Source organism: Microtus pennsylvanicus, chromosome 5 (genome assembly GCF_037038515.1).
Source record: "Microtus pennsylvanicus isolate mMicPen1 chromosome 5, mMicPen1.hap1, whole genome shotgun sequence".
Lineage (NCBI taxonomy): Eukaryota > Metazoa > Chordata > Mammalia > Rodentia > Cricetidae > Microtus > Microtus pennsylvanicus.
Window position 1 is genome coordinate 18370548 of NC_134583.1, and position 13878 is coordinate 18384425.

Here is a 13878-nt window from a genome sequence, read left to right on the forward strand (position 1 = left end):
TATACAGAAAGTTACAAACTACTGAGTCTGAGAGCATGGTCTTCCAAGCCATAAGAACGCCTTTCACTGCCAGGCATGGCGGACTAATGCCAGCACTCAGAAGGCAGGGGTGGGTGGATCTCTATGAGTTCCCAGCTAGCCAAGATAATACAGTAAGACCCTATCTCAAAAATAAATAAACAAATAAATAAAATAAGCCTCTCTTTCCATGGGGCTATACCCTTGCTGCCTTTTATTTATATTCTATTATACAGGGGTAGAAACTTAATGATATATTTTTTCCACCGTCCTCAAATCTCACAAACCATCCAAAAAGGAGCACTCCCTACAGTTAAAATTGGGTAAGAAAAAAGTGGAATGAATCTGTGCCATCATAATCTGCCATCGTGTTCAGGCTCCCTGTAAACCACCTTACACAGGTTCCCCATCTTCCTCGGATACTAAAATCACACCAAAAGCCAAGTTCAGGCTGGAGATGGCCTTCAACACTGGAGTTCTTGCCTACCATGCACACGGCCCTGGCTTCAATACCAGTGCCAAAACACACTGGAACTTAAAATTCACAAATTATGGGAACCTAGAAGCAGATTTGTATCACTGAAAATGTTGAGGGCTGTAGTTATTATACAGGGTTAGAAGCCTCTTAAGGTCGTCTCTGATGGCCACAAGGGGGCAGTATGTATCACCGAAGAAGCAAGGGTATTACAAAAATCAATTTCATTCTGGTAATTTGATTCTCTGTCTCAGAAAACCTCTTATACCAGTTTCCAAGCATTGGATCTAACTTAAGCACTCATAAAACAAAGGAGATAAGAAAGAAAGAAAAAAAAGCCTTATCCGTCTTCAATAATAGCTTTTATAATGCAAGTGGGATATAATTATATAGATTTCAAGTGCAAGAGAAACAACTTTAGAGCTGACTGTGCTTATCTGAACAGACCAAAAACAGAGCTTCGAAATTATGTCACGTTATGTAACAATGCCAGCTTTCCGCCACCTCTGCCTTGCAGAAAACTGTATCCAAACATTTTTAAAGTTTTGAGCCAAAATAAAATATACCTAAAAAACAAACCTCAGATGATCAAGTAGCTGAGCCAAGCACCAAGGGTTTTACTGATTCTGCCCTCCCACCTCTGTAAGAACAGGAGCTCAACGCTTGTTAACGTGTAAGAGGATCTCACAGAAAATCCCATACACTGAGGGCAGCTCCTGTACAGGTTCCACTCTGCTCTCTGAGATGGATAGAGCAAGACAGGAAAAGGGCCAGTCCAGGGATTCGTGGTTTAGACATTCCTGTGAGAGAGGGGATACAAAGCTTTCCAGTGGGTGTGGGGGAGTCTCTACAGGAAGGAATTGGGGGAGGAAATGAAACAGGACAAAGATTTGTTTTCCTTTTGCTACTAGACATGAATATATATTATATCTCAAAATGCCCCCAAATTTTTCTAATAGAAAGTGAATTCGAGAAGCAATGCTGGCCTTTAAGGAAGCTATGTGCCACCCAAGCGTAGTAAGCTCTTGGAAGTTAATGATCTTCCTCCTGCCCCACTCTGGATCACATCCACAGCTCCCTCTACCTCCCATATTAGCGGAGGGCTAGTGAAGAGAAGAACAGAAACATGCCATCTGTGAGCTCCTACCAGAGAATAAAGTAGTAATAAGAATAATAGAACACTGTCAAAAGGTCAGGCTCCTCATTTCCCTCTGCCACTGCAGAGGCAGGTCTGAAGCCTGGCAAACAAACGGCATGGGATCCTTTCCAAAAGCCTTTCCCAGAAGCCAAGCGAGCCGGACAGTCATGCACCTTAATGCCCACTGTGACAAAGCAGACCTGGCATCTCCACCAGCATTACATGAAAGGACCCAGGCTCCTGCCAACACTCGATCTGCTCTCTTCCACACTGCTGTGTCTACACTCTCCCACAAGACACCTCCCTGGTCAGCCGTCCTTCATCCTCACAGTGGGGTGGGGAGAGGATGTGGAATACATCAGCCCTGGGATAAACAGAGTTTTAAGAAAAGCAAACATAGGAAGAGAAAAATAGAGGTTCATTTAAAATCTCGGAGATAGGAACTTCCAGTTTTCTACTTATAAAGAGGACAAATGGATGAAATAGTGCACCAGCGAGGAAGAATCGCACAGCCAGTCCCAGGAGGAGATGGCCACGATGGGAGGAAGTGGTTAGTAAAAGCTCCTAGGCCAACATCTGGCCAAGAAATAGCAATGTTAATAAAGTAGAATTAATGATGTTTAATTAAGTATTGAGGTCAAAGTAAAAGTCTGCAAATATTTGGAAGAGACCTCCTGTCATCTCTAGGAGTATAGAGAAGGGGTGAAGTGCCAGAAACTAGATGTAAGGGAGAACAGACCACAAGACAAATAAGTTTGCAAAGCAAGACTAGCCAAATGGGATTGATTCACATGGCGCTGAAGCTCGGGGCCACCAAAGCAAAACAGAGCAAATGGTCAACACAACTATATGATGCTTCAAATTTATGTGATGCTTCAAACTTGGGGAGTATGAACTACGAAATGCAGCAATCAGGGAAGAAGGCTATCTAAGGAAAGGTGACATTATCTCAGAAATGTGATAATTTTACTGAGGAGTCCAATCTCTACTTAGCCTTCTATGCCTTCCTCTAGTGTCTGATGCTCTTTCTTTCTTTCTTCCTTCCTTCCTTCCTTCCTTCCTTCCTTCCTTCCTTCTTTTCTTTTCTTTTCTTTTCTTTCCTCTTTTCTTCTTTTCTTTTCTTTTTAGACAGAGTTTCTCTGTGTAGCCCTGGCTGTTCTGGGACTCACTCTATAGACCAAGCTGGTCTCAAACTCACAGAGATCCACCTGCCTCTGCCTCCTGAGTGCTAGGATTAAAGGCATCTGATGCACTGTAGTTATTTAGAAGGTTGTACTAATGAGCCCCACAAATTAAAATATCCACCTCACCTAAAATCCAGCAGGCTGTGAAGGTTTTGCGTAAGTATGTGGTTGGGAAAATATCAAAGGAAGATTGTGTTAATATAAATGAAACCCAAGTTTTAATGTACATGATAGATTTACTGAAATGCAGTCTGCTTATAAACTTCCAGGCTTTTTGGCAGAGCTGAGTGGTTGTAACTGTGGAAGATGGGCTCTAGAGAATACCTGTGTAGTCCTGGTGTACTTGGAGACAACAGAGAGAACTCTGACCCTAAGTCAAAGTTGTTTCTGATTTAAAAAAAAAAAAAAAAAAAAAAAAACTTTGAGAGAGGTACGTAAAATGTAGCCAAAAAAATGAGAAAGTGGGTGTCAGAAAACCCAAAAGGTTTTGGGCTAGCTGGGGGAGTGCAGGGACACACAGCAAGGACTCACCAATAGAAGTGCTCTTCCACCATCTTGGTGACGGCTCTTGAGACGGCTCTTTCATGAGGGCCAAGGTTTTTGTTTAAGTTCACGCCAAGTTTCTCTTCCAGAAAGTCGATTATGAATTCTGTGCCAGATACTTTTTCATTGTTATATTCAATCCAAGGCATTTTCCCTTGAGCAGAGAGCTTTCCACCAAAATAGTTCTGGATAGCATTTTTTAAAAAAGAGAAAAGCAATGTGTTTATGAATTTCCCCGGTTAGCAGAGACAAACACCCCAACCCATGAGTGTTTGTGCCCACACTATCCACTCAAACGAGCTCAGCATTTTTTTAAGATCATTATTCTAGAAGGGAGAAGAGAGACTTTTACTGAACATTAAAGAATTAATTCATTTCCATAGGTTTTATCATGAACTCAAATTCTATCTAGACTAGGGGAGTTAGGGAACTCTGAAGCACTGCAGTGTCTCCTAAAGGAAATTCAGCAGGTTCCTGGTTTTCAGCCCAAACCTTTCATTTCTAGTCCTAGGGGTGGTACCCAGAATCTGTGCAGACAAGCTCCATTCTGATCTATAACGGTATTTGAAACTTACAGTATCTCAGAATATCTTGATCCAGAAAGGAGGTAGCTAGATCAAGTCACACAATTAATTGTTAAAATTACAGTAACTTGTGTTCTCTAATGTATAAAAAGCAAAGACCTGGACCACATGAATGAGGGGATCCTGGAGAATTTCATGTCTTCAATCATATTTCTCAATAAGTAAAGTCATTTAAGCCTCAAAGTTGATTGTCAGAACTGTATCCACTGTTTTGCAGACTACACCACCTAAATTAATCTGATTTGCCACAAACTCTTCCTCATACTTTGTACAAATAGGTAATGCAAACCCTGTTACATATCGGCAGATGTTAGCCCCTCTGAGAAAACAGGTACTCAACTACATGGCAGGGATGTTAAATGGCCAACCACTTAAAAACCTCTGATGATGTCTTAAGTTAAAAACACACCTCTCTTCACCTTTTTAAAAAAATACATACTTATTATTTTATGTGTATAAGTGTTTGCCTGCATGTATGTCTGCACCCCATGCATGCCTGGTGCCAGTAGAAGCAAAAGACATCATTAGATCCCTAGAAGTAAAATTACAGACAGTTGTGAGCCTTCATGTGGATGCTGGAAACTGAACCAGGATCCTCTGGAAGAGAAGTGTTAACTCAACTAAAAAGCCATCCCTCCAGCCCCCTACAACTTTCTTCTAATTGAGCCAGTTCACCCCTAAGTATTTACCCAAAAGTCAGAAAGCATATAGCCATGCAAAGACATCTGAACAAAAGTTTGGGTGGAGAGATGTTTCTGTAGTTAAGAAAATGTAGTGTTCTTCCAGAGGACCTGGAATTTGGTTCTCACTGACTATAACAGGTGGCTCACAATCCACCTGTAACTCTATACACATAGACATAAATCAAAATAAAATAAATACTTTAAAAATGCACAAACATTTTTAATGATCAAAAACAGGAAGCATGTTATTCAGAGATAAATTAATAAACAAGTCTACAAACATACAACGTATTATCACTCTTGGAAAAAGAAAGAAAATGAACTACTTATACACAAATAATATAAACTGTTAAGTAATTTTGTGAGTAGAATTAGCCAGACTTAAAAGGACTACACAGGGCTAGGAAGACAGCTCAGTCAGTAAAGTGCTTGCCTTGCAAGCATAAGGATCTGCATTCAACACAAAATCCACACGGAAGGCCACAGTGGAACTGGCAAGTGGTCTCAGCACTGGGCAGGCAGAGACAAGCAGAATCCTGGGGTTTGCTATCCCGCCAGCCTGGTCAAAATCATGAGCTCTGTGATGGTTTAAATGGAGCTCAGGTGTTTGAATTAGAGCAGGTGTGCCGTTGGGGGATGGCTGTCTCTGCCTCCCCCCTCTTCCGCATGCTGTCTGGGGATCAGCATATAATATTCACAGTTACTGCTCCAAAACCATGTCTGCCTCCTTCTTGCCATGATGATCATGGACTAACCCTCTAACACTATATCCAAGCCCAATTAAACACTTTCTTTTATCAGGGTTGCTGTCGTCCAGGGACACTTGCTCAACTATGTTCACAGCAGCATTATTCGCAATAATCAGAACCTGGAAACAACCTAGATGTCCCTCATCCGACGAATGGATAAGAAAAATGTGGTACACAATGGAGTATTACTCAGCTGAAAAAAAAATCAAATAAAAAAAATGACCTCCTGAAATTTGCAGGCAAATGGATGAAACTAGAAAAAGGCATTCTGAGTGAGGTAGCCCAGACCCAGAAAGACAAACATGGTATGTGTTCACTCATAACTGGATATAGGAATAAAGTACAGGATAACCAACCTACAATCCACAGCCCAGAGAGGCTAGATAACTAGGAGGGCCCAAAAAGGTATGCAAGGATTTCCCTGGGAAGGGGAAAAAGAAGAGCTCTCCTGAGAAAACAAGAGGCCAGGGGGGGGGGGGGGGGTGGAGGGGAGGGGAACTTGAGGGAGCGGGTAGGATGCAGGAGGCAGGTTCCAGGCAGGTTGGAGGGGAGAGTCAGGAAAGAGACTTCTTGATGGGGAGCCCATTTAGGGGTTAGGGAGAAGTCTGATACCAAGGAAACCCCAGGAATCCACAAGGATGACCACAGCTAAGACACCTAGTGGAGAGGGTGCCTGAACTGGCCATCTACTGTAATCAGATGGGTGACTACCCTAATTGTCATCGGAGGGCCTTTATCCCGTAATGAAAGCAGATGCAGAGATCCACAGCCAAGCCCAGCTCTGGGAGTTCTGAAGAAAAGGGAGGAGGGACTGTATGAGCCAGGCAGGGCAAGGTCATGCCAGGGAGTGGGGGGCACAGAGATAGATGACCTGAGCTCATGGGAGTTCGTGGACTCTGAACCAATAGTTAGGGAGCCTGCATGGGACCCACCTGGGCCCTCTTCATGTGTGTGAGAGTTGTGTAGCTTGGTCTCTTTGTAAGGCTCCTAGAAGTGAGATCAGGAGCTTAGCTGAGGCTTAGCTGGCTTTGGTAACCTGTTTCCCATTCTGATTACCTTGTCCAGACTTATATAGAGGGGGAGCTTGGTCCTGCCTCAACTCTGTGCCACGCTTTGTTCAAGCCCTTAGGAGGCCTGCCACTTTCTGAATGGAGAGGGAAGAGGAGTGGATGAGGAGCAGGTGGGAGTGGGCAGGGAACAGGAGGAGAAGAGGGAGGCAAAACTCTGGTTGGGATGTAAAATAAATGAAAAAATGTTAATTAAATAAAAGGAAAAATAGAGTTGTCATGGTCATGGTGTCTCTTCACTCCAGTAGAAGAGTGACTAAGACAACTCCAAGTCAGTAAGCAGGAGACCGCGTCTCAAACCTTACAATAGACAGCAATAACACCAGCCTATGGCTTCTACAGGCCACACACAAACAGGCACACGCATGCTGGGCATGGGGGTGCCCATCTTTAATCCCAGCATTAGATAGGCAGAAGCAGACAGATTTCTGTGAGTTCCAGGCCAGCACACATACAAAAGAGGTACACTGTAAATTATTCTTCAGAAACTCTGGAAAATATAAACTAATCTCCAGTGACAGAAGATCTTTCCATGGTTGTTGAGGACAATGAAGAATGGAAGGAAGTGAACTTCCAAGAGGAAGATAAAAATTTGAGAAGAAAATGGATCCTTTTACTGTGTTTTGTTTTGAGACAGTCTCAAGCGGCCCCGGCTAGCCTTGAATTCACTGTGTAGTTAAGACTGGCCTCGAACTCCCAGTCCTTCTGCTTCCGGCCCTAAGCGCTAGGATGAGAGGTTTGCACCACCACCTGGCTGGTCCCCTCACTCCTGACTGTGACAACGCTTTTTTAGTACTTCCCTGGTTAAAAAAGAAAAAGAGGAGGCAGTTGCCATGATTCTCCCACCCGACACAGATGCAGGTTAAGATCTTCCCTGTTCTTAGACACTATGAAATGCCTCAAGCACTGTCAACGATGAAACAGACTGAGAAGACTCATCTCGACTTTTCTAAATAGTGTAACAGCTGTTTGACAATCTACCTCTCATGGTTAATCTTCATGGTCAGCCTGGCCCATGGAACCCACTTCTGGCTGTATCCTAGGAGAACTCTTCCAGGAAGGTTTTAGCTGCAGAAGGAAGGCCTCCCCTGATCGTGTATGGCACCATTCCACAGGCTGGAGTCTTGAACTGGATGAAAAGGAGAAAGACTGGCAAAGCAGCACTCCTCCCTCAGCTTCCTAACTGTGGGTGCCATGTGCTGCACACTCTTGCCGCCACCGTGAGCGGTAGATTGCACCCTCAACCTGTAAGCCAGAAGGCGCCCTTCCCTCCTTAAGCTGCTTTCGTCAGAGCCATGAGAAAAGTAATTCACTGTCCATCTTTCCTGCTGATCTCTTCCTGGTTTGCAGAAAATCATGTCACATCTACTAGGCCAGTTAGCCTCCTATAAAGAATCCTGATTTCACTGGGGGAAGAGTCCACATAGCCCGGATGGATCCGCTTCCTCTCTCTATGCCATCACCAGTGGCCCAGGAGCTCAGCCATAACCCCAAGTGCACTCACTGTAATTAAACAATACAAACACACTTGGGCTCAATAGACAATTTTAAAAAAAAAGAGTTATCAACACTCATACTTGAAACATGTGTAACTTTTTGCATGTCAATTTTAGCTATATAAAGTTGTGAGGTTTTCCTTTTTTTTTAACATATACAAACAAGTTTTTATTTAATCCTTAGAATCTATAATTTTTCTTTTTTCTTGAAATTATTTGATGGTGTGACATTTATACTTATTGTCCTATTAGCCTTTTCTGCAGTCAAAATGCAACTGAATTGTGACTGAAATTTGTTTTTATTCCCATTATCATGGTTCACTAAGTATTAAGCATTTTTCTCTAGATTTAGTCCTTATTAAATTTTTATAAGTAAACAGTTAAACAGACAGATTCAAATATAAGTTTTGGTAATATATATTTTTTCAATAATTATTACAACATGCAAGAAAACTCTTTGTATTCCTCTCCTCTTTCCTTTTAAGAGAAGACAGTATTAGATAAAATTTGGGATCTATCAGTCCTGAATATCTTTAAATGTGTCTCTAGATGTCAGCAAAACCTTCCCATAAAAAGACATATAGTCCATTCTTAAGGCCGTAAAGTCTACTAAGAGCGCAACACCGCAGCAGACGCAGAAGAGCAGGCATGGGTCACCACAAGGGAACAAATATGACTTCCAACAAAAACGCGGAACATTGAAATCTGAGCTTCATGTATTGATGTGGGATGTCCTCAATAAGTGTTGCTTTTATTGGGTAATAAATAAAGCTTTTGTGGCCAATGGCTTAGCAGAGTAAAGCCAGGCAGGACATGGACAGAGGACGCAGAGTCAAGGAGACACCATGTGCCTGCCGATGAAGAATGACACCCAGAACCTTTCTGGTAGGCCACAGCCTGTGGTGATACACAGATTAATAGAAATGGGTTATTTTAAGATATAAGAGTTACTTAATAAGAAGTTTGAGTTAATAGGCTAAACAGTGTTGTAATTAATATACTTTCTGGGTGATTAATCAGGTCTTGGGGGACAGGCACAAAAGAGCAGTTTCTGATTACAATGTACAAAAAAATATTTATTTACTCCCCCTCAAGTATTTAAATATGTATAAAAGTTTCTCCCTGCCGGGCGGTAGTGACACATACCTTTAATCCCAGCACTCAGGAGGCAGAGGCAGGCGAATCTCTGTGAGTTCGAGGCCAGCCTGGTCTAGAAGAGCTAGTTCCAGGACAGGACCAAGCTACAGAAAAACCCTGTCTCGAAAATTAAAAATAAATAAATAAATAAATAAATAAAAGTTTCTTCCTTCGCAGGCCTGATATGACAACCCCTGCTGCAAAGACTGGCAGCTACCCACCTTATCTGCTAGAAAAAAACAAACTAAAACTAAGGTAGCATTCAGACCAAACCCTTCTTGCAAAAAAGAAGAATACACCTTTTTGCAAAGGTGTAATATATCAGAAAATTCTAGAAATGCACTAGCCAACTCTCCCCAGTAATCCCAAAACTTCAAAAATTTCAGAACACAAAATTCTTTGTGTTTGGCCACTGGGATTAAGACCCAAATGTTAGAGAAGACCAGAAGAGACAGTGTCTTCTTCATAGGATAGGACAGGACCACAGTGCTCACCAATGCACCACAGCTGTGCTTGCGTGCATAGGACCTGTAGAAGACACGTCAGTCAACTGTAGCACAGTGGAAGAAGAGGCTGATGGGAGCAGCCACAGAGGATGGTTGAAGGTGAGGAACAGTCGTTTTCGTTAAGCATGTGGTATCTGGGAAGTTGGCCACGTTCTAACGGATGACTCCACACCCATGGGTAAATGGGGCCCAACAAATTGGATTCAGTGTGGTATTTAAAAAAAAAAAAAGATTGAAGTGGGTGGAAAGGTAGATCTTGGAAAAGTCAGAGGAAAGAGCTGAGGGTGAATATGATCTAAGTGTATTAAATACATGTATGAAATTCTCAAAAAGATTTTTAAAAATTATTGTATTAAAAGTCAATCATGTTGCAATTGGAAACATGACTTAGTAGTTACAAATACTGGGTTCAAGTCCCAAAACTCATATGACATCTCACAACCATCTGTAACTCCAATCCCAGAGGATCTAATGCCCTTTTCTGACATTCACAAACACCAAACACACACACATACATGGTCCATAAACATAAATAAAGGCCAAATACCCATAAGCCAGATTAGGGACATATGTGTTTTTAAATCATTCAACTTGCTTTTGCCTAAATCACACCAAAATATGTACGTGCCTTTCCCAGTGACACATGTTGCCTCAATGGATAACAACAGAAGATGGCAACTCTCTAAAGCGAGTCTCTGTCTAGGAGCTTCCCTTCTTACAAATTGTGTATGATACCCTCTAGAGTATGCCCTTCTTCTGAAATCTCAGTGAGATCACAGGGTCATGGTGACAGGGCAGGCTTGTGCTCACAAGCTTGGACAGAGTTTCAGGGTCCTGGACTTCTCAAACTGGTAGATGATCTTACCTTTTCAGAAGACTCAAAAGCAGTGTAAAATAGCTAAATGCCACTTGGCACTATATTGGGTAGACTGGTCTCTGTTCATAGAGTGTTGATGCTTTATTTCATTTCTTATTAACAAATGAAAATAAGCCTACCCTGAAAAAATGGTAACTAAACAGATTGACTATGCACCGTGTGTGTGTGTGTGTATATATATATATATATATATATATATATATATATATATATATATTCTATGCCAAGAACCTTTGGCCCTATACTGCTATACAGTAAACAACTTGTACAGCATACATGGCCACTGCCTAGACATTATTAATGCTAACATTATTAATGCTAACTAAAAGAAACATCACACATCTGTTGTGGAATATTGTTTATACAGTGAAGATGTGTCTTTGCCAAGACGCCTTCTGATTGGTTTAATTAAGAGCAGAATGGCCAATACCTAGGCAGGAAGAGGTTAGGCAGGACTTCCAGGGACAGAGAGGACTCTGGGAAGAAGAAAGGCAGAGTCACCATCCAGACTTGGAGGACAAAGGGGGTTCAAGATATAGGAGGGATAATGCCACATGGCAAAATGTAGATTAATATAACTGGTTAATTTAAATTATAAGAGCTAGTTGAGACAAACCTAAGCTAAAGACTGAGCTTTCATAATTAATATAAGTCTCCGTGTCATTATTTGGGAGTTGGCTGGTGGGACAGAAAAAGACTCATTACACACATCTCTGAAAGTTACTAGGGCACCTGACATTCATGCAATTTGTATTCTAGAGGTGTAAAATCCCCATACCACACAGCCACACAACTGCTTCCAGTTTCTCTTGCTTCACTGGTATCCTCCTAACATATCCCTTCTAGACTCATCGCTTCAAAAGTCACCTAGCCTCAACGCCACCAGAAGGAACTCTTTACACTGCAAACAAGGGCAAATATTCTTCCTCAAAATCATCAAGTGATAATCAAGCATGGTAGCATATGCTTGTATCCCTACACTAAGAAGACTGAGGCAGGAGGATCACTTTAAGACTAGGGTCTGCTTGGACAACATAGTTGAGTTCAAGACCAGTCTTACCATGTACTCAAGATCAGAGTTCAGATTCCCAGACACATGTAAATGCTGGGTGGGCATGGCAGCTCACCTATAATTCCAACCTTGGTGATGGAGACAGCATCCCAAAGCTGGTGAGGAAGACTAGCCAAGTCAGCAAGCTCAGGTTTGATTGAAAGGTCCTGCCTTAGTGAATAAGGTGGAAGAGCAATCAAGGAAGATTCCCATTAGCGACCTTGGGCCTCCAAAAACAAACCCTCGCACTGACACACACACACACACACACACACACACATACACATTCACAGGCATAGCATACATGCACACATGAAAACAAAGCAAAATTTAAAAACTGAGGCTGTTATTCAGTCGTAGATCACTTTGTCTCACGTACATAGGCCCTTGGTTGATTCCAGCAACCTCCTCTCACAAGAAACGAATTCCAGTGGCAACCCTAGGCTCACACCACACAGCAACTGCCACCTGCCAGCCTCCACTTCCACACCCAACCAGATCATTCTGCATAGTCGCCGCTTTTATGTGAACCCTGCCCCCCCATCCTCTGCAATACCCTGGCCTCCTAAACAATTTTGTTCAAATTTCACCTTGATGAACTACTTACCCAAGGTGAAACCATTATCTGCCCTTCCTTTGGCTTCCACTAAACAGTGTACATGCTCCTCCCCTAAAGTAGAACTGTTCCCATATCTGCCCCTAGACCATGCTCTCCCCTGGACTCTTGGTACATGTTTGTGTGACTTGTAATCTCCTACAGAAACATCGGGGCATAGTGATGCATGCTTTTAATACCACCAAAGCGGAGGCAGAAACAGGAAGATCTCTGTGAGTTTGAGGCTAGCCTGGTTTATATAGTGAATTCCAGAACAGTCAGGGCTACATAGTGAGATCCTTTTCTAAAACAACAAAATGAACAAAAAACTACAGAAATAAAAATTAGAGATTAATTCTGGAAATGATTGACTCAAGTATGTTTTCCATAATCAATTTTTGCTTTATGGCCAAAAAGCAGGAGACAGCATTTTAGAGACAATTATAGCTTTCTTAGATATGATTATACCTAAGTGTGATACTGCCATTATCATCGCCGCCATTTTGAGATGAAGAATTTCAAAGTCTAAGAGGGATTTCAAAGTCTTAGGCTTCTGACCTGTTAAACCGACCACTAAATCTACAGCTCAACAGCTATCCACTCTAGAAGGAAGTGAATAATTACTGCACTGCAGAACTACCCCAGACACCTTCCACTGGCTACCTTCAAAACAATCTGACTACCTTCTGAAAACTGCAACATATTGGGAAAAGCCAATGTATCTACTGTATATTGTAGTTCTGTAGAAAAACTGTATTTATTTGGGACATATGCATGTTAAAGCATTTAAGGTGAAGTGTCATAATTTCTGCATAGTACTTCCAAATGATGTACCCAAACATGTTTTTAAAAGAAGAGTAAAGCAAAGGAAGCCAAATAATAACCATAAGTGGATCTGTGGGGAAGGACTGGGGGTGCTCATTATACTAGTCATTTAAGTTATCCATAGATGGGAAATAATCCAGTCAAGAGATGGAAAGACTGGATGAGGAAAATAAGTAGAACATCGGAAGTGAAGCCTAAGAAACATGGAGAAGGCTTTAGCTCTTGCCCAGTACAAATTCCTGGGCAGGAAAGCCAGTATCCCTCATAGGAGATCTAAAAACAAAGCACTAGACCTCCAAGAAGTATAACCACCACAAGAGAAAAGGAACACGCTAAATATAGGCACCATGAAGTAGAAATACTGGAACAGACCAGTATTTTCGGTAGCATAATAAATATCCTCCCACACATAAAGGGAAATATTAGGAAAACTGATTAAGGAAACACACTTTTTAAGAAAAAAGTCAACTTTAGTCAACTGTCGACCAAGAATGGCGATACACACTTGTACTAGGAAGAAAAAGACAAGAGGAAAAACCAACCAAGGCAACATAGAAACCATCTGAAAAAGAAAGAACACAACACACAAAAACACACACAATGAGGGCTTGGAGAGATGGATCAACAGTCAGGAGAACCCAAGTGTGATTCCCACCACCTACATCTGGCAGATCACATCTACAAGTTCAAAGGATCGCCTGAGTCCTCCCCCAAGCACCTGTATGCACACATGCACACCCCTAATCACACAGGCACACCTAATTAAAAACTAAAACAATAAAACTTGGGAAAAAAATAATGGTTACAAAAACAGAACACTGCATTACATTGGAAGTTCAACAAGAGGAAAGTTCCGCATAGAAGCAGAGAATTGCAGGACAGCGCAGAGACCCAGACAACAGGAAACAGGCAGGAAAAGTTATTAAAGGGGATATTTTAAGAATATTGAT

The 13878-nt window shown here is 41.9% G+C and overlaps 1 protein-coding gene across 2 annotated transcripts in view; it reads right to left on the reverse strand.

Moving 5' to 3' along the window:
* Faxc (failed axon connections homolog, metaxin like GST domain containing) overlaps window positions 1-13878 on the reverse strand; it is a 60580-nt gene that overhangs the window by 38011 nt on the left and 8691 nt on the right. For both annotated transcript variants that reach the window (XM_075971317.1, XM_075971318.1), the window contains one exon: window positions 3347-3543. In XM_075971317.1, the coding sequence (XP_075827432.1) occupies window positions 3347-3543 (197 nt within the window). The remainder of the gene's footprint in view (window positions 1-3346; window positions 3544-13878) is intronic.